Here is a 22,661-nt window from a genome sequence, read left to right as displayed (position 1 = left end):
TCATATGAAGTAGAGTAAATTGTTTATGCTCATGAATATGTATAAAATTATTCCCAATAGTCTTTTTTCCTCATTTCGTATCTTTTCTCTCGATTGTGCTGCGTAAAGGAGTGTCTGTTTCCATTAGAGTTTCTATCCAATCATATTTCCCATCACGTCTTGCCAACGTGAACAAAAGATTCAGCAGTGAGGAAACCTGAGGCATAAAGGGCATATCAATAAAGGTTTAGCCAATCAGATTGTGAGTTGTTTACTCCAGGGTCATCTACCAGGCGTACAGTAACTTCAGCATTTTCACAATCCTTTGAATAAATGGTCAGACAGTGCGTTAGTCAGAGCTTATTTATTATCTGTTTTTTAATTTTTTTTATTTTACAGTGATTGATAGAAGAAAAGAAATTAAATCGCTTTTACATTCATTCTTATGGGGAAAATTAGTTTGAACATCTGAGCAAATAGACCTACGAGCAATTTTCATGAATGAATTATGCTCGTCCAACGGGGTTTTACTGTATTAACAAAAAAAGTCTAACATAAAGAATAAAGTACAATACAAACTAATTTAAGAACTAATTTTGGCTGTATCTTAATCAGCTCTTTAGTTCGGTAGTCGGGGTGCTAATCAGAGTCAGCCAATATAATCACTATTGCAATACCCTTCTATCAAAATCCGGAATGTTTGCTCCAGAAAAAAAAAAGAAAACATGTACAACACATTAATTGCTGCACGCACCCAATCTTTTACATTTGTCCAAAAACTTCACAATATGTGATGGCATGAATGAGTTTGTCTCGAAGTACGTCGATGTTGCTGTAGTTTGGAAGGTGTAAAATGTTGAAACATGTCTGGGCCGAGGGGAAACGGTCGTCTGCATCATCATTGTTACTTTTCACAATTATCAGCTTCCTATTAGACAGTCCTCCTATTGGCAAGCGATCTGTCCCATACACGAAAGCTGTGAAAAATGTTTGTGTCATTTAATTATAGTATTATATCTCTTTTGCCAAGACATTGTACAATTGTCCATCGATCCATCCATTCATTAGTAATCTATATACTGTAAATTGTAAAATAAATACCGTATTTTTCGGACTATAAGGCGCTACTTTTTTCCCCACACTTTGAACCCCGCGGCTTAAACAATGAATCGGCTAATTTATGGATTTTTCCTGGGTTTTTCCTGGTTTCACAAACTTCAAGCCAAAAAACTGAGCCCCATAACGATGATGTTCCTCTGACGTTTGACCTGCCGCTCACTCGGACTGTCTGCAGGAAATGCGAATCATTCGTCATGCTGAAAACAACCGGGCATGAAAAACCGCACTTCACCTGTGTTCTGAGCAGCTAATTTTTAAACGCACGACGATGCCAAAAGATAAACTCTCGAGAGAAATAGTTGTGAAAGGAAGGAGGAAGACAGTGAACAATGACTTTCTTGGTAGGCTACTGTTTAGATACAAGCCGTGTAACAGACACTGTCTTTCATTAAAGCCTGTGTAAAGTTCATTAGTTTCAGTGTATACTGAAGACAGGTGCGGCTTATTGACAGGTGCGGCTTATTTATGTTCAAAATAAAAATCTTTGTACAATTCAGTGGGTGCGGCTTATATTTGTGTGCGCCTAATAGTCCGGAAATTACGGTACATTACAATCTAATAGAAGAAACTTTTAATATGTTTAAACTAGGGCTTTCAAGTGATTAAAATATTTAATTGCGATTAATCACATTATTGTCATGAGTCAACTTGTTATTAATCGCAATTTAATCGCACATTTTTATCAGCTATAAATGTACCTTAAATGAATACTTTTCAAGTTTTTAATACTCTAATCAACATGGGCACAGTCGAATAGGGATGCTTTATGCAACTGGGTGTTTATTATTAGTAAAACTAAGTGCATCATAGGGGATTTTGGTGCTTGATTTAAGATTTGGTAAAGAAAGGATGTTCTCAATAAATGTGTGTTGCATTGGAGGTTTTAATTATTTAACAAACAGAAATGTCCGCTGCATTAATCACGTCAACAAAATTTGTGCCGTTAAAATGAATTTGGGTTAAAGCTTTATTAACGCGTTGATATTGACAGCCCTAGTTTTAACATAATGTTTTCTCGCAGTGGCAGAGGCCAAGGTTGTTTATAGTGTGATTATCACTAATAGGAAGCATTGGAGATGGTTATGGACTGATTATCACACTGGAGATATATATATATTATTAAGTGTCAAACTTACTCAGAAACTTCTTCTGGTTTTCTTCACTCAACTCAAAGAAAACAGACCAGAAGTTCTGAATGAGCTCTTCTGAGGGTTCACAGTTTTCATTTGTAGAACCCTGATAAAAAAAGACAATATAAATGTATATATAAAAATCAATTCCGTTTTAGTATGCAAAATAATATTGAAATGTAAGTAAATGTGAAAACAATCTAAATTCTTTGTACCTTCTGAAACTCCTTCCACTCGTATTTAGACACACCATAGAGTAAGTCTCTGAGCTCTTCAGACTTGAATATTTCCCAAAAATGAAAGGGGTTTCCACGAGAAAAACCTTTCTCAAAACTCCTAAATTGACTTTCCACAGACTTGTTGAAAACAAAGTCGACATACAAGTCCACGTATTTCTGCCTGTAAAAGAATGGAATATGTTATGCTGTGTTTAATAGTTGCATTTAAATGTGCTTCATTTTGATAGAAATATATCTAAATGAGATCACAAAGCACACGAACATGTCTACCTGTAATGTTAGTGATAACTATAGAATATCGGTTTATTCTACAAGCAATAATGCACTCCCATACCATCAGAGCGACAACTTTTTGAACTGAGCACTGATAACAAGCCCCAATGGTCCCTGTCCTCTTTAGTCCGGAGGACATAAAGTCCATGGTTTTCCAAAAAGAAATTAAAATTTCAATTTGTCTGACCACAGAAGAATTTTCTATTTTTGCATTTTTGGATCATGTTCACGCATGCCTTCTTCTTTGCATGATAGAGAATTAACCTGCACAGTACCAAAAAAGTAGATGGTAGCATTTTTTATCATTATAGGACCCATGATTTAGGCTTAAAATGCACAAAAGAGAATGATATAGGACTGTTCAGTAGCTATTTTTTTTTTCAGCACATGTATTTACTTAAAATTACTAATGTAATGAACATCGAAATTATAATAATTTGGTATTGTACTGAAGTACAGTAAGTCAAGCACCTCAGATCATTACCAAAGTAGCTCGGGCTACAATAATAATAATATTAATTCAACATCTATAAATGTTGAATTAATTCTCAAATCAGAATAAGTTTGTAATTACATTATAAAGATTGCATCCAGGTTTACATTTTGGTCACATAGACTACAAGATTTAAAAAGTATAAATGCATGAAAATAATGTTAAAAAACACTCTCTACCTGTTAGCTTTCGTGACTGGAATTTCTGCTCCATTTGGAATGAGTTCTATTCCTTTCACCTGAGAGGAAACAAAACTTATACAAGGCACAATTTACCTTTTAAGTATCTAGTAAAAATTCTAAAAACTAATCTTACTGTGAAATCCAAATAGAGATCCTCCACGACATCCTCTTCTTCTGTGAGTAAATCTTTTAGACTTCTATGTTGGGAGGACAAAAGAACCTTGGTATTGCAAGTCTATTTTTAATTTTACAGAGAGTATGTTATTTCTTAGAAGAATGAAGCTCAACCTGGCCTCCACTGGTGAAAGCTCCTCCAGGTCACTGAGAGTTGGACTGAGCTTCAGCAGCTTCTTGAACAGTGCCACCGGGAAGCCGATGTTCATAAAGGTGTGATTATAAAAAGCCAATCCACAGATGACACCAAAGAAGTACTGAATCGAAGATTTTGGGTCCTCCTGGCTGGATCCAGAATCCTACAGTGAATTGAAAATCAGATATAGTGGCTTGTACTAATCTTCAGTGCAAACATCATTAAAAAATCAGACCCACAGTAGAGAAATAGAAGAGTCCAGAGTCTTCGAATAGTTGGGTTATGCTGGAGTCTTTTGTTATTTCCTGTGTGATCAAAGTGAAGAATTCACTCAGCAGACCTCCAGCATCGATCCCATCTTCTAGAGCAAATTTCACCTGTCAGCAACATAAAAAAATGGATATTTAATTGTATTGAAGTCAATCCTTTTTTTTTCATTCCATAGTGTTAAAATAACTATGTAATTTTATACCTTTAAAAACTGATTAAAATCATAGGAGCCTGTTTTCAGGAACACAAGTGTGTCAGCCAACACCGTTTCTCGCTTCACACACAGTTGGTTTATATAGTCAAATAAAAAGCAGGGTGTTTTATACTCTAGCTGTGAAAACTTCATACAGGAAAGCACACAATTTAGTAACTCCAAGGACAAGCAGAATGGATATTTAATATAATGTATTTAATATAACTTTCATGCCAAGTATGTATAGTTCATTTACCCTGAACAGTATGCATTTACTCTTCATGTCAAGGGTAAAGGGATACAAGATTAGAAGATCAGAACTTTCCTTTAAAAAAAAAGAAAAAATTATAATCATTAAAAAATCCTAACTATTACATTTTATGCTTATTTCAAATGCCATACAAGTGATTACTACATACCAAAAAGGTCAAAGTAGCTAGGTGCTTTGGGTTACTGAAAAGCAAAGGCATCTGTAACAGTGTAGAGAATATCAAGACATTAGGCAGTTGCCAGTTGAAGTGGTATTTGATTACGATTATAATCAGATCAGTTACCCAGAGATGTCTGATGCATTTTTTTTTAGATCCTGGTGATGTTTTGACATGCCTGATGATTGTGCTTATTTTATTTACATATAACATTATAATGGCAAGACTCAGAGGTCCCTAGTCACCTGATCACGACCCAGTACCGGGCCTGGGAAGATTAGTTACCAGTTTGGTTCTGGGGAAAATCTCGAAAGATACGACACTTTATTATTTATTGGGTGTTTTACCCTTTTAATAGCCATTATCCATATTTATATGACACCGTTTTATAAAACATTATTTCCACACTTTTAACAGGTACGGCTCATTCGAAGGAAGTGTGCAACAAACAAACAAGTGTGCAACAAACATCCTTCGAAAAGTTTCTTACATGGAGGAGGGAACAATAGACAATGCAATTGTGATAATGAAGAGAAAGGCAGCTACTGAAGAGAAAAATTAAAAAAGCAGCTTTTAACTGAAAATATGACTTGTATCTAAACTATGTTTGTGTGTGTGTGTGTGTGTGTGTGTGTGTGTGTGTGTGTGTGTGCGTGTGTGCGTGTGTGTGTGTGTGTGTGTGTGTATGTGTGTGCTCGTGCATGCGTGTAAAATAAATGTCAAAAATACACGAATGATTATTTTTTTTCAGTTGTATGCAGTTGTTATGGAGATGCAATTTCAGTTTGTATGTCCATAATTTAGGTCCCTTCCCGTGGGCTCACCACCTGCAGGAGGGACCGTAAGGGACGGTGCTGTGAGGAATGGGCAGCAGTCGAAGGCGGGGCCTGCTTAGACTGCTGCCCCCGCGACCCGAATTACGGATAAGCGGGAGAAAATGAATGAATGAATGAATAATTTAGGTCCATAAAATACATATGTTAGTATATTTTCCTATACTATACTTCTGAGTACAAGAATATGTGGCTTTAATTCTGTTTCTAATTTGAATGCTTTTGGTTTTATATTTTTATAGTTCCACATTTCCTGACTTTGCAGTCAGAGTGATAGAATAATTGGTTAAAATTCAAAACAAAAGAAAATAAGATTTCTCTTAATTATCTTACCTCTTCGAACAAATTTCTTTGTAAGTTCAGTACTTTTAAATCATGTTGGTTCACCGAAAAAGGTAAACAAAAATAATACTTTTAAAGCAAAGAATAACAATGAATTCTTATTGATAGATTTTATTTTACCTACACTTTATGTATAAATGTATTGGGGTGCCTGACTTTACCAATGATATGTGTTTCTTCAGCATACTGCGCCACAAAGTTACAAACTAGAAGACCCAAACCTGTTCCAGCATGACATAAAGCCAGCTCAATAAAGATATGACCTGCTATAAAGCTCTGACTTCAACTCTAGTGAACACCTTTGGGATGAATTGTAATGCTGTCTGCATTTAGACCTCTTCACCCAACATCAGTACCTGACTTTACTAACACCATTGTAGCTGAATAAGCACAAATCTCCACAAGCTCACTTCTAAATCTAGTGGAACATCTTCTCAGAGTGGAGGTTATTACAATGGAAAGAGAACTGGATCTGGAATGGGATGTTTAAAAAGTATGGTCTTTGTATAAGTCATTGAATGCAAAATGGTTAAACCAGTTATCATCATGTCATTAAAAATTTTCGTAAATGTGACTTAAAATGATGAATTGTGCAGATGAATCTTGAATGTCACTAATGAAGGCGAGCAAACGGCTTTAGATCAACCAATAATCAACTAGTTCTCAAACAGGTCAAACGTGAATCCTGTAAAACTTCAATTGGAGAGTGAATACAGACAGAGCAAAACAAAGAATTATAAATTCTAAAAAATGAATGAACAACTAAGAAATGATCAAACACTTATAAAGTGCAGTACAGTTTTTCTCAGCTGCTTTGGAGCGTTTCTCAGATCAGAAATGAAATTCTCAAAACTACTTGTTCAACCTCAGTCATTTGGTCACCTGTGCACTTCATTAAAAAAAAATTCTCTTTGCTTTGATCAAATTGCGACTGCTTTGGTACATCATTTAATCGATTGTGTACAAGTGTCTGCTGTTTCCTACATTATCAGTTGTTTATGTTCATGTTGATCAAAATATATTCTACTGGTTTCACCTGAATAGTTTTAACAACTAAAACATCTCCGCTTCAGTTCATTGTATAAGTCATTAAATGCTAAATAATTAAAACAGTTGTCAGAATCTTACATCTAAAATTTCTATTCAACTTTTTTATTGGTAAATGTGACTTGAATTGATGAATTGTGCAGATGAATCTTGAATGTGTGAATAATGAAGGCGAGTGAACGGCATCAGATCAACCAATAATTAACCAGTTCTCTAAAACAGGTCAAAGGTGAATTTGTGAACCTCCAACTGGCAACAGAGAAAAACAGAATTACAATTTCTAAAAATGGATGAACAACCAGGAGATGAACAAACCCTAGTGTAGTACATTCATAGTGTGAATCCTGTCTGGTCTCTTGCAATCAACACTCCATATACAGTAATGTGTAAATTTGTGCTGTTATAATGTATATACATACAAAAGAAGTTCAGCCTCATGCTTTTTCAATCATTGTAATCCAAATCTTGGAAAACACTGAGACCATGCGCTGTCATACTGACAACATGACTAAACATTTCGAAGAATGTGTGCGTAAACAATGGCAAAGGGACTTTTCATTCTGATAGGAAGGAGATGTTTATTGACACAAATACTTACTTTTGCGAGATGAACTAAGGATTTTAAAAAAATTACAGGCTTTTGCAAAAAAATCCAATGTATTGTGCTGTTCATCTTAATTGTTTCGAGAAATGCACTTAATCGTTTGCAAAAATTAAGGATGATTTAAGAAATGCTCCAAAACAACTGAGAAAAACTGTGAGATCAGTTATAACAAGATTAGCTTGTCAACTTTGTGCCAAAACCCAAATATGATATTCAGATATCAGGCATGGCAATAAATCTCAAACAAACTATAAATATTTATGTTTACAGTCCATAAGCTGAAAGACATAATACTAATATGAGGTTTTTGAAATGACTTACACACTTACCATTTTGAAAAAGTCAATGAGCTCCTTGATAAGGAAGTAGTTTTCAGGCAACATTGTAAATCTCTGATTGTTGATCTGCAAGTAAAGAAAATATGTATGATATAAATATATATATATATTCATATATTAGATGTTATATTAAATGTTAATAGTTATTAGTATACTACTATACTATATTACTGCTATACTGAATAAGTTAAGGGATTTCATTGTCTTTTTTACAATGTACCAAGGTGCTACTTGACTGATATACACACACATACAAACCCTATTGAAATTTTTTGGACAAGTAACATGTAACAAGTAACATGTTACTTGTCCAAAAAATTCCAATAGGGTTTGCATGTTTGTGTATATCAGTGTATATCAGTCAAGTCTCTTACTGAGGAGTCTGATGGCTTATGGGAAGAAACTGTTAGACAGTCTGGCTATGAGAGCATGAATACTTCGATACCTTATTCCAGATGGCAGGTTTATAAAGAGTGTGTATGATGGGTGTGTGTGATTGCACCATTATCATGCAATTACATTAAACTATTAGATTATTACACATCTGTAAAAAAGTCTAAAAACTATATATCTATCCAGCGATAGAGTGTGAGAGAGAGAGAGTGAGAGAGAGTGAGAGAGAGAGAGAGAGAGAGAGAGAGAGAGAGAGAGAGAGAGAGAGAGAGAGAGAGTATATTAATAAGAGATGATGTATTTTATGCTCATTGCTAGACTATGATCATACTATACTATTACTATGCCAAATAAAATTAGTTTATATATGAGTTCGACAGAGTGAAAGAATCAATTAAACTATTAATCTACATGATGTCAAATTGTATTAATAATACAATGGAACTAGTTATATTAGCTGCTTTCACTTATTAATATTATGCAAAATTAAATCACAAAAAATGTCTAAAATTAATTCATATATATAAAAGACAATAAAAAAGAAGAAACTCCATTTCTTACACTGTAAAGCTTTTTCAGAACATTTAGCAGAGGTGATGTTTTAGTCCAGTGGTCACATACTGTATTGGTCATCAGTGACATGAAGTGAGCAGACACCGAGTGAAACACCTTCACCAGAGTCCTGTAGTAGTAGTAGGGGAGTTTAATCCACAGGCTGGCTGAAAAAAGTTCCACACATAATTAGCACCAATTGTACAATATACACTGTGTATTTTATGCGTTTACAGTGTCTGTCGAAAGTTTGGGAAGACTTATTGATTTTGAGAGATTCATGCATGTTCCTTTTGTTCATATGCAGCAAACTTAGTAATTTATCAGCCTAAAGATTTAATGAACAAATTTAGAAATGTACAAAACTTTATTTTTATTGAAAAATCCACTTTTATCCTTAATAACAGCTTCACAAACTTAGTTTGACAGTTTGTTTTCCCAAACATTCAGCTAAAATACTTTGTACTCTTGTAAAACTTGCCAAAGGTGTTCTCAATTAATTAAATATTACTTTCTTGCTATCCAGTTCATTCCAGAGACGTTCAATAGGATTTAGGTGCAGTGACAGAGCAGGCCATTCCATGATAGATAACACTCCAACCGACTCTGTTTGCTCTCTAAAAGACAACTGGTCCTATTTTTCACATGTATTTTTTTAACAGAATTTAACACTGACCAGACAGTAACCTCTTTTCTCAGCCTGGCTTCCACTACTCTTTCCCATAACTTCATGATGTGACTGATCGACTTTATTCCCCTGTAGTTACTGCAGGTCTGCACATCTCTCTTATGTTTAAAGATCGGTACCAGCAAACTCCTTCTCCATTCCTCAGGCATCCTCTTACCTTCCAGAATCTTGTTGAACAATCTGGTTAAAAACTCCACTGCCATCTCTCCTAAATATCTGCATGCTTCTACTGGTATGTCATCTGGTCCAACTGACTTTCCACTCTTCATCCTCTTAACCTCTGCTCTCAATTCCTCCACTTCCTGCTTCACCATCTCCACACCATCCAACCGTCTCTCTATCTCATTTTCCCCGTTCATCAGCTTTTTAAAACACCCCCATCATCTTCTCAACACACTCTCCTCACTAGTCAACACATTTCCATCTCCATCCTTTATTGCTCTAACTTGCAGTACATCCTTCCCAGCTTGGTCCCTCTGCCTGGCCAATCAGTACAAATCCTTTTCTCCTTCCTTAGAGTCCAAATTTACATACAGCTCCTCATATGCCTTTTCCTTGGCTTTTGCCACATCCCTCTTCACCTGCTGCCCCATCTCCTTGTATTCCTGCCTACTTTTCTCATCACTCTGTCGATCCTAATTCTGTTTCGGCAACCTTTTTCTCCTTATGCTCTCCTGCCCTTCCTCATTCCACCACCATGTCTCGTTGTCTTCCTTTCTATTTCCACGTCACACCTAGTACCTTACTAGCTGTCTCCCTTATCACTCCTGCAGTAGTTGCCCAAGCATCCCGCCTTAATTTTTTTTAGTTTTCACATTTTTGTATCTTTCACGAAATCTAAAGATGATCAGTTAAGAAAATAAGTCCTTAAGAGGAACTGTTGTTAATCTTTTATTTGATAGAAATCATTAAATGAAAGCTTATATTTTGTAATGCTTTTTAAAAGATAATATTCAAGCAAGTCTACATCTGAGTCTATGCATGAGTCCCAAAAGTCCCCATACATAACATCTTTTTTTCAGCAAATCATCTTCCATGTTTTCTTATTTATAGCTATATGTACATATTGATCTTTCTGATAGCTGATCAGGAAGCTTTTTCAGATAAACTGAAAAAATAAATGTCAAGCCTATTAAACACTGTTGCCAAACTGGAAGCTATTTAGTAAACTGCTAAATTTTTTTACAGATTTTTGGGGCACAGTGTAATGTTGAAACACAATTTTAGCTTTAGTGTACATACTCAAGACATCCATTGATTCGGGCTTCAGGTGTTCGATAGCAGAGGCCAGATCAACAGTGAGCTGTGTACCACGTCCTTGTTTGTGCAGCACACGGAGGAGTTCAGGCAGGATAAGGTAAACCCTTAGAGCCTCCACATCAGCAGAATTCGAACTCAGAGACGGGAGAAGATCTTTCTCCACCACTCTTTCAACCTGGAAAGAAATCATATATCTGTAATGCAAGTAAAGTTGGACATCAACATAAAGGACATTCCTAATCTATGTTCTATTGACAAATCCATACCTCTAATAGAACTTTGTCCTTTTTGGCCATCTTCTCAAAAGCAAGACGAGCCAGAGATAAATCAAGGCCAGAATCCTCAATCGATGTTTTGTAATGTTTGTCCCTGCTAATATTACAAAGAGCAACATTTTTGTTGATTAATAAACTGATGAATATTCCAATTTTAAATGTTTTAGTGACACACTTTTATACCTTTTCTCACAGAAGCTCCAATTAAGGCATGCTGCTGACGAGAACATTTTCTTGATTTCCCTACAATGTAAACGGCACAATAATTTCCCAAAGTGTTTCATGTATATTACAGTTTTATTAGTTTAGTTTGGGATTAAAATAAGTGGAGCATTTTATAATAAAGAATATTTAAAAATCGTACATTAGTGAGTCTATAACATCTCATCAACAATATATGCACTATTAATCTTATATAATAAAAGAGGCACATCTAAGATAGAAATGATCTTTAATTTGGAAAATTTCTCCTCAAGTGCAGTGATTTCCTTCATACCTTAGATTTTTTTTCCATCCTTTTGAGTTACAGTGTGAAATCCAGTGCTTAATTATTTTATCATCCAACAATTTAGTGCCAATGCATGGACTTGAAGTTGCTTGAACTTGATCCTTTCACAATTACAAAGTAGACAAAAATGGAAAGGTTTCATTCAATCATTTCAATTAAAATACAAAAAGATTAAAACGATGTCCTTTGCTTACCTTTTTATAGATGAAGAGAACAGAAAGATTTCCTCCAGCAGTTATTTTCTTAACTCTCTGATCAGTGTTATATTCTGTTCAAAAATACAAAAATGGGACCAGTTGTTTCTGGCTTAAGCAAATACAGTCATTTAGTGTAGTCAAAAGTATGCTAATTGTCAGGATTTGGACTTGGGTTGTGTTATAGACACTAGATTTCCTCAATGTTGTCTTCTGTATGTTAAGACCAATAGAACTTTTTGTTATTAGTTTAAAAAGAAAAAAAACACTTTTTGTGATGAGTGAGGGAAGTCAGATTGAGTTAGGATATATTAGTAGAAGAATGCTGAGGATCTATCTTTACTCACTTCACATATCCATGTCTTTAGCACCAACCATATTATTCATTCATTCATTCATTTTCTCCCGCTTATCCGTAATTCGGGTCGCGGGCCAACCATATTATATCACTTCATTATTACAAACTGTTTTACATGCTGTTTACATGCTGTTGTTGTTTTGCACAAACCTTTTTGTTTACATTTTGTTAGTTAAAAGGTTCACTCCTGTACTCAGTTCTCTTTACTCACTGCACTGTGTAATATACAGTAGGTTTACTGGTGGAGCTATTTTGTGTTTTGTGTATTTGTCCTGCACTGTCTCTGTGTTGTCTTTGCACTGTCTGTCTTGCACTGCTTGCACCAGGTTGCACACGATGCACTTTATGTGGCGAGGACACGCACTAGTCTTTAGCCCTGTGTTGTAGCTTTATCTCTTGTTTTTGTAAGCTTTTGAAATACTTTTTGCTTTGCTGTGCCTTTTCCTAGAGAAAGTCTTTAGTTTTTTTGAGACCTTTTGCCTGTGTTTTTGTTTGTGTGGATTTTTTTTTTTTTAATATGTCTGGACTTTGGTCTGGTTGATTTAGCCTTTCTTGATTTTTTTTGTTATTTTTTTAATAAAGAAGACTTTTCACATATCAGATTCCTGTCCCTGTGCCCGGTTTCATGCCTTCCCCTGTGGTTTATTTCAAAAAGGTTCTGACTATTATGCTCAACCCTGGTTCGAGTCCTGACCATGACAAATAATTAATAATGTACCGAACCTGGTGGCAGCTGGACAGGAAATGGCACACACCGATTAGTCTGCTGGCCATTTCCCAGTTGACCTTGCTCTCCACATCCAAACGAGTACGCGGTGTTTGACGATTCAACCAGTGCCAGAGTGTGATGCCTTAAATTTAAGAGAGCAGCCTTCACATTAACGACTGCTGTAACTTAAATAAATAAAATAAATAGCATTTCAAATAAAAAAGAAAGGAAAGTGCTGGTATAGAAAAATGATCAACGGTGAGAATTAATGTTATCACATGTAGTTGGTTTTTTTTCCCCTCTTGGTGATTTTTTCTTATTATTCATAACAATTGGTCAATATTTGTTTTCATTATTCAGAAATGACCCATTGTGCATTTAATCTCTTTATCGTCGCATTTAACTATAAATGTCAAAAATAATGTTATTTTTCTGTTATTGCTTATATTAAATAGCTTATTTACAGCAAACATTTATTTTCTTACCAGTCAACCTGTTAAAGTTAAAAAGCACAGTTTGTCTTGACGACAAAAAAAAATTCCAGTGTCGGAAAACTGTGACTTAACTACTGACTCTTATAAAGCCCTAATTCTGGAGACTCCTTCCATAAATTCAACAATGAATTCTGATTTAATTCTGTTATTATACCTGTGGAAGGCCCTACAGACATTAATATAACACATTATTAATGTCCATACATTAATATAAACCTTGTAGCCAACACTGCTGTTGTTTTAATGATCATAATTCTAGCCAATTTTAAAATAATATAATAATAATTTTAATCATCATAATTTTAACCAATTAGATTAATCATTTCGACTCGTGACCTCACAAACTAGAGGTAGTTACTTACCGCCCACAGGCTATTTGGGACACTTTGGATCCCCAGAATTCGGCAACTACACGAGGACGGAGTTCATCTCTAAGTGAGTTATGCCCAAGCTGCCCATAACGACCTGATCCAAATGTGAATAGTAGTCCTTCCTACACAAAAAATCAGAAAAATGCTTTTAATTTCCATAATTATATATTAGTATCAATTATTACTATGTGTAAGGTGTTGAAGCAGGAAACTTGATCTTTTAAAGCTGAATGTTATGCTTTTTTCTGATAGTGATTACATTTTTGCTCATGTCCTCATCATTTGTAGTACTTTGTAAAACAGTTCACTTTTTGCATTTACAGCTCTGGCCATTAAGCATGTTATGCTTAAAAGGTAGATTGATTTGGATATAAAAATAAATATAATATGTCAAATGAATGTATTTTGATGAAGGTGAATTGACTGGGGATGCAGATAATTCAGTTCATTTAGAGAAAAAGAAGAAACAGAAATTTTTTTAAATTGTTTTCTGAGGTAAAAACTTGATCATTTAGTATATACTATGAATCTTACAGTAACATAGTACTTAGGGGAGGGGTAGCTCTGTGGATAAGGTGCTGGAGTACTGGTCGGGGGGGTTCAAGCCCCGGGATCACCAAGCTGCCACTCTTGGGCCCTTGAGCAAGACCCTTTACCCGCTGTGCTCCAGGGGCACTGTATCATGGCTGACCCTGCGTTTTAACCCCTGCTTCCGAGCAAGCTGGGATATGCTAAGAAAAGATTTTCACTGTGCTGTAATGTATATGTGACAAATAAAGGCTCTTCTATTCTACTTAAGAGAGTTTAGTGGTGAATGCATGTGGAAGTTTTAGGTTAAAAGAGATAACCTTTGTTAGAACAGCAGTATGGTCCTCTCCACATGAGACGAACACAGTTTTCTTCAAGTTCAGGCTCTTTACACAAACAGGGACGTGTCTGTCTGTGAAAACAAACCCTTTTACAACCACAATAACTGTACAGATATTGATACAGATGAGTTTTTAGTACATTGTCAGTACCATCAGTGTCTCCAACGCCCAGCTGTCCGGCACTGTTCCTGCCCCAACCGAACACCGCTCCAGAGAGAGACAGGGCGAAGCTGTGGTCTCCTCCAGCACTGATCTGAGCCAGAGGGATCCCACTCAAAGACTTAAGTGGCTCAGGAGATGAAAAACTTGGCTTATCTTTCCCCAAACCCAACTGACCGCTCGAGTTCTGACCCCATGTGAACAGCTGACCATCTGAGAAGACATGAGGGCAGATCTATAAGTGTCACCATAAATGTTATTAAACTGTAGCCTGAACTTTGTTATCTTATACACAGCATAATACTTCATTCCCTACTGACCATTTCAATGCACCTAAAAACATACTACATGATTCAACTGAAAAAGGGTGTAAATGCGTACCATTTGCTAGGACGACTGAATGAGAGTTTCCACACGCAACCTGCACAATGTGTATGTTACTTAAACAGCTGAATGTCCTGATAATGAAAGACAACAACAACAAAAATGTTAGGCAATTTGAATAGCAAAAGAAGAGGAGTTCTACAAGATGAAGATTTACCTGGGTATGTTGGATGAAGTTGCTGAATGCTTCCATTCACACACTTTCCCAGTTTCAGACACAAGCACAACATGCTTCTGCCCAGTGCTGAAAATGGCAACTCGCTCCTTCAAGTCTAAAGTAACTCCTAAAAACAAAAACATCAGTGTTATTTGTGTCAATAGTGTATACAATTCACATGCTGGGCATGTTTTTTCTCAATAAACTTGGTTTTGCATTGCATGGCAACATATCGCAATGTTTTACTAAATTCTAAACTACACCTACTGTAGTTCTTCAGTGGAGTCCTACGTTATTACCATCGTTATGATGCAATGGCTCTAGAAATCATCAATATTATAGAGAAAGGCAGCATAACAGAGCGCCGCATCACAGACAGGTATCTCATACTGTGAGAATTAATGCCACTTCTAAATCAAGAAAGCATTTGAACACAATTCAAAAATTCTCCATTCACTACAGCCATATACAGTAGCTGCAGTAAAATGAAGGCAAATTGTCTGTTTTTGTGCAGATTCCACAGGAAGGAAAACACAGAAGTATAAATAGTTCATGAAAAAGCTTCAGAACTTATTCAGCCTGACTTTTCTTCACCACTGTCAGCCAGTTTGCAATGAAAAAAAAAAAAAAAAACTATTAAATCTACCGGAATTTATTTATTTATAATATATATATATATATATATATATATATATATATATATATATATATATATATATATATATATATATATATATATGAGAATGTACAGTTTGCTACAGATGCGGTTTGCTAGCTCTGACTAGCACGGTCTCTAAACACAATCAAAAGACGTCAAAATGACGCCAATATTGTATGCCTGCTAGATGGCCCCTGAGTTGCAACTCAAAATCTCATTGGATAAAGCAACAGCTTCAAGCAACATGTACCTTTCGCTTTAGATGCCCTGCACTGCTAATTGTAAAGGCCTCACATCAGAATTCTTTGACCCTGACAACATGTGATGATAAAAACTCCAACATAAACATACACTGTAAGAGCAACACAACCATCAAATTAAAATATATCAAATGAAGGGACATTCAAGAACATATTTATGGACAAAAAAAAGTCCTTGCTGGCCCTGACACTCCACCACTGCTGTTTAGATCAGGTTGCACACAATGCACTTTATGTGGCGGGGACACTTACTTTAGTCCTTAGCTCTGTGTTCTGTTACGTAGCTCTATGTTGTGTGTTGTAGCTCTATGTTGTTTAATGTAGCAACAGGGTTCTGGAGGAACGTCGTCTCATTTCGCTGTGTACTGTGTCAGCTATATATGGTAGAAATGACAATAAAGCTTCTTGATTTGACTTGACTTGACTTGACTTGGCTGTATATACCATAAAGTTTCAATATACTGTACCTTCCAAAGCAATGTGCTGTAGGTAAGAAATACACCACTTCTGTGCATGTTGTTATAGGAAAATAATCAAGGCCAAAGTGGTTTAAATGAGACTCAATAACTCTAGTGGTTCCAAAACCCTAACAGAATTTACAGCATTTGACATACAGCTTTCAAAAAACCCCTTATGAGACAGAACAGATCAAGGACCGTGACGTCGCCCGGTATGGCGCAGCCGGGGCCTCACCCTGGAGCCAGGCCTGGGGTTGGGGCTCGTATGCGAGCGCCTGGTGGCTGGGCCTTCCCCCACGGGGTCCGGCCGGGCTCAGCCCGAAGGAGCGACGTGGGGCCGCCTTCCCGTGGGCTCACCACCTGCGGGAGGGACCGTAAGGGGCCGGTGCGAAGAGGATCGGGCGGCAGTCGAAGGCGGGGGCCTCGAAAACCCGATCCCTGGACATGGAAGCTAGCTCTAGGGACGTGGAATGCCACCTCGCTGGCGGGGAAGGAGCCTGAGATTGTGCGTGAGGTTGAAAGGTTCCGACTAGAGATAGTCGGGATCACCTCTACGCACGGCTTGGGCTCTGGAACCACACTTCTCGAGAGAGAGGATGGACTCTTCACCACTCTGGAGTTGCCCATGGTGAAAGGCGGCGGGCTGGTGTGGGTTTGCTTATAGCCCCCCAGCTCAGCCGCTATGTGTTGGAGTTTACCCCGGTGAATGAGAGGGTCATTTCCCTGCGCCTACGGGTCGGGGATAGGTCTCTCACTGTCGTGTGTGCCTACGGGCCAAACGGCAGTGTAGAGTACCCGGCCTTCTTGGGGTCTCTGGGAGAGGTGCTGGAAAGTGCTCCGACTGGGGACTCCGTCGTTCAACTGGGAGACTTCAATGCCCACATGGGCAGCGACAGTGACACCTGGAGGGGTGTAATTGGGAGGAACGGCCCCCTGATCTGAACCCGAGCGGTGTTTAGTTATTGGACTTCTGTGCTGGTTACAGTTTGTCCATAACGAACACCATGTTCAAGCATAAGGGTGTCCATCAGTACACGTGGCACCAGGACATTCTAGGCCGTAGGTTGATGATCGACTTTGTGGTCATTTCATCTGACCTGCGGCCGTATGTCTTGGACACTCGGGTAAAGAAAGGGGGCGGAGCTGTCAACTGATCACCACCTGGTGGTGAGTTGGATCCGATGGCGGGGGAGAAAGCTGGACAGACTTGGCAGACCCAAGCGTACTGTGAGGGTCTGCTGGGAACGTTTGGCCGAGTCTCCTGTCAGAGAGATCTTCAACTCCCACCTCCGGCGGAGCTTCGACTGGATCCCGAGGGAGGCTGGAGATATTGAGTCCAAATGGACCATGTTTTCCACCTCCATTGTTGAAGCGGCCGCTCGGAGCTGTGGCTGTAAGGTCTCCAGTGCCTGTCGAGGCGGCAATCCCCGAACCCGGTGGTGGACACCGGAAGTAAGGGATGCCATCAGGCTGAAGAAGGAGTCCTATCGGGCCTGGTTGGCTTGTGGGACTCCTGAGGCAGCCGACGGGTACTGGCAGGCCAAGCGAACTGCAGCCCGGGTGGTTGTGGAGGCAAAAACTCGGGCCTGGGAGGAGTTCGGGTAGGCCATGAAGGACTATTGGCTGGCCTCAAAGAGATTCTGGCAAACCGTCCGGCGCCTCAGGAGAGGGGAGCAGTGCCCTACCAATGCTGTTTACAGTAAAGGTGGGGAGCTGTTGACCTCACCTGGGGAGGTCGTTGGACGGTGGAAGGAATACTTTGAGGATCCTCTCAATCCCGCTGTCACGTCTTCTATTGAGGAAGCAGAGGCTGAGGGCTCAGAGGTGGACTCGTCCATCACCCAAGCTGAAGTCACCGAGGTAGTCAAGAAACTCCTCGGTGGCAAGGCACCGGGGGTGGATGAGATCCGCCTTGAGTACCTCAAGTCTCTGGATGTTGAGGGTCTGTCTTGGCTGACACGCCTCTGCAGCATCGCGTGGCGGTCGGGGACAGTGCCTCTGGAATGGCAGCCCGGGGTGGTGGTCCCTTTTTTAAGAAGGGGGACCGGAGGGTGTGTTCCAACTATAGGGGGATCACACTTCTCAGCCTACCTGGGAAAGTCTATGCCAGGGTACTGGAGAGGAGAATACGGCCGATAGTAGAACCTCGGATTCAGGAGGAACAGTGTGGTTTTCGTCCAGGCCAGGGAACACTGGACCAGCTCTATACCCTCTACAGGGTGCTGGAGGGTTCATGGGAGTTTGCCCAACCAGTCCACATGTGTTTTGTGGATTTGGAGAAAGCATTCGACTGTGTCCCTCACGGCGGCCTGTGGAGGGTGCTCCGGGAGTATGGGGTCCGGGGTCCTTTACTAAGGGCTGTCCGGTCCCTGTACGACCGAAGCAGGAGCTTGGTTCGCATTGCCGGCAGTAAGTCAGACTTGTTCCCGGTGCATGTTGGACTCCGGCAGGGCTGCCCTTTGTCACTGGTTCTGTTCATAATTTTTATGGACAGAATTTCTAGGCGCAGCCAGGGGCCGGAGGGTGTCCGGTTTGGTGACAACGTGATTTCGTCTCTGCTCTTTGCAGATGATGTTGTCGTGTTGGCTTCATCAAACCAAGACCTTCGGCAGTCACTGGGACGGTTTGCAGCCGAGTGTGAAGCGGCTGGGATGAGAATCAGCACCTCCAAATCCGAGGCCATGGTCCTCAGTCGGAAAAGGGTGGCTTGCCCACTTCAGGTTGGGTCATCATATGTTGTTTTATTAAATAATTCTTAATATAAACCGTAATTGAATTGAATTTTTTAAAGAAGATTTTTTGACATGGATCCACTTCTGGGACACCAAATTGCAATAAACGATGTAAAATTATATATAAAAAAACAATAAAAAGAAAAAAACAATAAAATATATATTTTTTTTACTTGGCTCACTTTTGTATACATGAATTAATATGAAAATAAATTAACAACTATAATCCATACTTTTAAATACTATTACAGTCAGGGTCTCAATAAAATGAAAAGCACAGACCACCTCATTATAGATCTAATGCATATGTGTCAAACTCAAAATAGGGCCCCGTTATTTTATGTGGCCCGCGAGAGCTGAAAAGGTCTGATTATCTTATAATAAATAAGTCGAAAAGGGTGCATTGACCATAAACTACATTTCCCATAATGCATGCTGATCATGCTACCCATGAAGTGACTGCATCCCACCACTAGATTGCAGTGTTTCCACATCAGTTCATTTTCCAAATTAGAAATACAAACAATGATCCCAAAATGTCCAGGAAGAATATTTCATCTCACATTAAATATTCTCAAATGTAGGCACAACTAAATTCCAGCATGCTATAATTGAATCCAAGAAACTGTACTGCACATAAATTTTTAAAAGTTATAATTTCCTTTAAATATAAATCCTTGAAATTAAACAAGACCTGGACTCCCATGCTAAAATTTACTGGCAAACTACTACTTTTACTTTTTACTACTATTACTGTGCTGAATATTTTTTTCCTTTATTTGCTAATTTCTCAGTTTCATACTGTTTCCACAGGTCAGTTTTCCAGAGAAACAACAGGATATTGATAAGGGTGAGAGTATTTGTGGACATGATGGGGTCACATTTGAAAATATGCTTGTGGCCACTTGAACTAGGAAACCTGTTCCAGCATGACAATGCCCCTGTGCACAAAGCAAACACAATTACGATATACTGTACTTTGCATGGATTGGAGTGGAAGATCTGCTATAGAGCTCTGACCTCAACCCTATTAAACACTTTTGGGATGATTGGAACAGTGACTCCACTTCAGGCCTCCTCACCTCACCTACATCAGTACCTGACTTTACTAACACCCTTGTGGCTGAATGAGCACAAATCTCCAAAAATCTGCCAAATCTTGAGGAACATCTTCCCAGAGGAGTGGAGGAAATTTTAAGAGCAAATTGGGACTAAATGTGGAGTGCATGCTCTGAAAGCACATACCGTACTTATGACCGGGTGTCTGCAAAACTTGGTAATATAAAAATAGATGAACATATAATGTACAATAGGCTCATCTTTCAAGATTTTCCCCCAAGTACTCTGGTTTCCTCCTCTTTATATAATATAATATAATATAATATAATATAATATAATATAATATAATATAATATAATATAATATAATATAATATAATATAATATTTATAATATATATATATATATATACAGTATATATATATATATATATATATATATATATATATATATATATATATATATATATATATATATATATATATATATATATATCCTTCAGTCTACAACGAAGAGGAGGAAACCAGAGTTGAAACATGAAGAGATTTGATTTGAACCCTGAACCAAATAGTAGTGAACCTTAAAACTTTATGGAAAATTAGAATAATGTTTAGATCTAATACTATTCATAGAGGTATAAAATTGTAACAAAAGCATAAAAATGAAAAATAACCCCCTGACTAATTTTTAAGCTTAAATGAAAGTGGTTAAAAATCTGAACACAAACTTACTGTACGGTGACTGTTTTTTCTTCAATATGTTGGATGTAACTACAATGACTTTCCGGTCCGGGTCCCTGAGAAATGTCACGAGCCCTCCTGTGATGGACAAATCCACAATTTTTATCCTCTGGTAGATTGCAGCAAATCCCTTAATATTCGCATGTGAATCATCATTTTCTATTGAATTCAGTTTGCCCCAGGAAAGTATTTCAGCCATAAATCTGTCTTCTCTGTAACAGGGTTTGAAGTCCAGCTGATGCAGAGAGCAAATAAAAGTGAACACCAACAAACTCGTAAAAAGAAACTTAAACTTTGACGTGAAATGAAACTGAAACCTTTACAACAAAACTCTACTGTAAGTTTCTCAATAAATGAGGAATATATTTTGTTTACACAAAAACTATGTTTATTTGCACACTTGCTCTACAATAATACCATTGTATATATCGACCTGATTTCTGTTTATAATAATAGCCATATATTATGTTCATAGTACATACACATCTGTAACCTTCTGTTTAAAGTAATAGCCATATATTTTGTTTATAGCACATATCCTTCTGTAAATGTCAGTTTATAGTAATAGCCGTCTGTATATTATGTTCATAGTACATACACATCTGTAAATTACTCCTATAATACTATTTAATTTAATTCATGTAAATCATGTAAACACTGTATATCCTCACTTGCTGCTATTGCACTTCTGGTTAGACCTAAACTGCATTTCGTTGCCTTGTACTTGTACATGTGTAATGACAATAAAGTTAAATCTAATCAAATATAATCTAATATTGATTAATATTTATGCCATCTCGGGGAGTTTTTTCTTGCCACAGTCACCACCGGCTTGCTCATCAGGGAAAAACTTACTTATTAAGAACATATTCACTTTTAATCACTACATTATCTGTGTAAAGCTGCTTTGAGACAATGTTCATTGTTAAAAGTGCAATACATATAAAAATTAATTGAATTGAATTAATTCTCCTGAGTAAAAGCCTGAGTAAAATTGAGTAAATAAAGTCTTCTTATATGGAGATAATATAAAATTATAATCATTAATACATGATCAGGATGTTTCATATGAAATTCAACAAACAAATGATTTTCCGAAATGTTTTGGGGAAACAAGTTGTCAACACGTAGGGGCGGAAACCCTGAAGCACAAGGAGAACATTGATATACAGGCAGGGATATACAGTATATATATATATATATATATATATATATATATATATATATATATATATATATATATATATATATATATATATATATATATATATAACATCCATAGAGATGTGAGTTTTACAATCTGGAACTGAAATTGAAATATTTATAATAAATAAGGGGGTAAACACAGGTACTGATGTAGGTGAGGTGAGGAGGTCTGTGGTGCAGTCCGCATTCCAATTTATCCCCAAGGTGTTCAATAGGGTTGATGTCAGAGCTCTATAGCAGGGGATCTTTAACTCCATACAAATCTCCATACATATCTTTAAGGAGTTTGTTTTTTATACAGGGGCATTGTCAAGCTGGAATGGGTTTGGGTGTCCTAGTTCAAGTAAAAAGAAAATGTAATGCTACTGCATCCATAGACACCCTGTACAATTATGTGT

At 37.5% G+C, this 22,661-nt stretch overlaps 3 protein-coding genes across 5 annotated transcripts in view; 1 reads left to right on the top strand and 2 right to left on the bottom strand.

Moving 5' to 3' along the window:
• Positions 1 to 22,661, top strand: part of inpp4b (inositol polyphosphate-4-phosphatase type II B) — a 765,675-nt gene that overhangs the window by 631,233 nt on the left and 111,781 nt on the right. The window lies entirely within an intron of this gene.
• LOC310724564 (putative E3 ubiquitin-protein ligase HERC4) lies at positions 329 to 7,846 on the bottom strand. Of its 2 annotated transcripts, none has more exons than XM_083538788.1 (11): positions 7,737 to 7,846; positions 4,608 to 4,658; positions 4,445 to 4,513; positions 4,198 to 4,335; positions 3,965 to 4,102; positions 3,704 to 3,888; positions 3,549 to 3,612; positions 3,413 to 3,471; positions 2,444 to 2,627; positions 2,235 to 2,334; positions 329 to 956 (listed from the first exon to the last, which is right to left on the bottom strand). In XM_083538788.1, the coding sequence occupies exons 2-11, from the start codon at positions 4,656 to 4,658 to the stop codon at positions 742 to 744; spliced, it is 1,203 nt and encodes a 400-aa protein (XP_083394914.1). In that variant the 5' UTR covers positions 7,737 to 7,846; the 3' UTR covers positions 329 to 741. The 2 variants fall into 2 exon arrangements, with proteins under 2 accessions (XP_083394914.1, XP_083394913.1); XM_083538787.1 differs by lacking the exon at positions 7,737 to 7,846 and adding an exon at positions 5,783 to 5,902.
• LOC310724542 (putative E3 ubiquitin-protein ligase HERC3) lies at positions 7,747 to 21,346 on the bottom strand. Its single transcript, XM_083538746.1, has 14 exons — positions 21,049 to 21,346; positions 15,152 to 15,278; positions 14,992 to 15,068; positions 14,602 to 14,823; positions 14,431 to 14,522; positions 13,574 to 13,704; positions 12,732 to 12,859; positions 11,651 to 11,724; positions 11,445 to 11,557; positions 11,132 to 11,191; positions 10,940 to 11,045; positions 10,656 to 10,848; positions 8,735 to 8,892; positions 7,747 to 7,846 (listed from the first exon to the last, which is right to left on the bottom strand). Exons 1-14 carry the CDS (start codon positions 21,254 to 21,256, stop codon positions 7,760 to 7,762), a joined length of 1,776 nt encoding a protein of 591 aa, XP_083394872.1. The 5' UTR covers positions 21,257 to 21,346; the 3' UTR covers positions 7,747 to 7,759.

This window comes from Silurus aristotelis, assembly GCF_946808225.1.
Source record: "Silurus aristotelis genome assembly, chromosome: 4".
NCBI lineage: Eukaryota > Metazoa > Chordata > Actinopteri > Siluriformes > Siluridae > Silurus > Silurus aristotelis.
The sequence above is the reverse complement of the archived record's forward strand: the minus strand, read 5'-3'. Positions and strand labels throughout refer to the sequence as shown.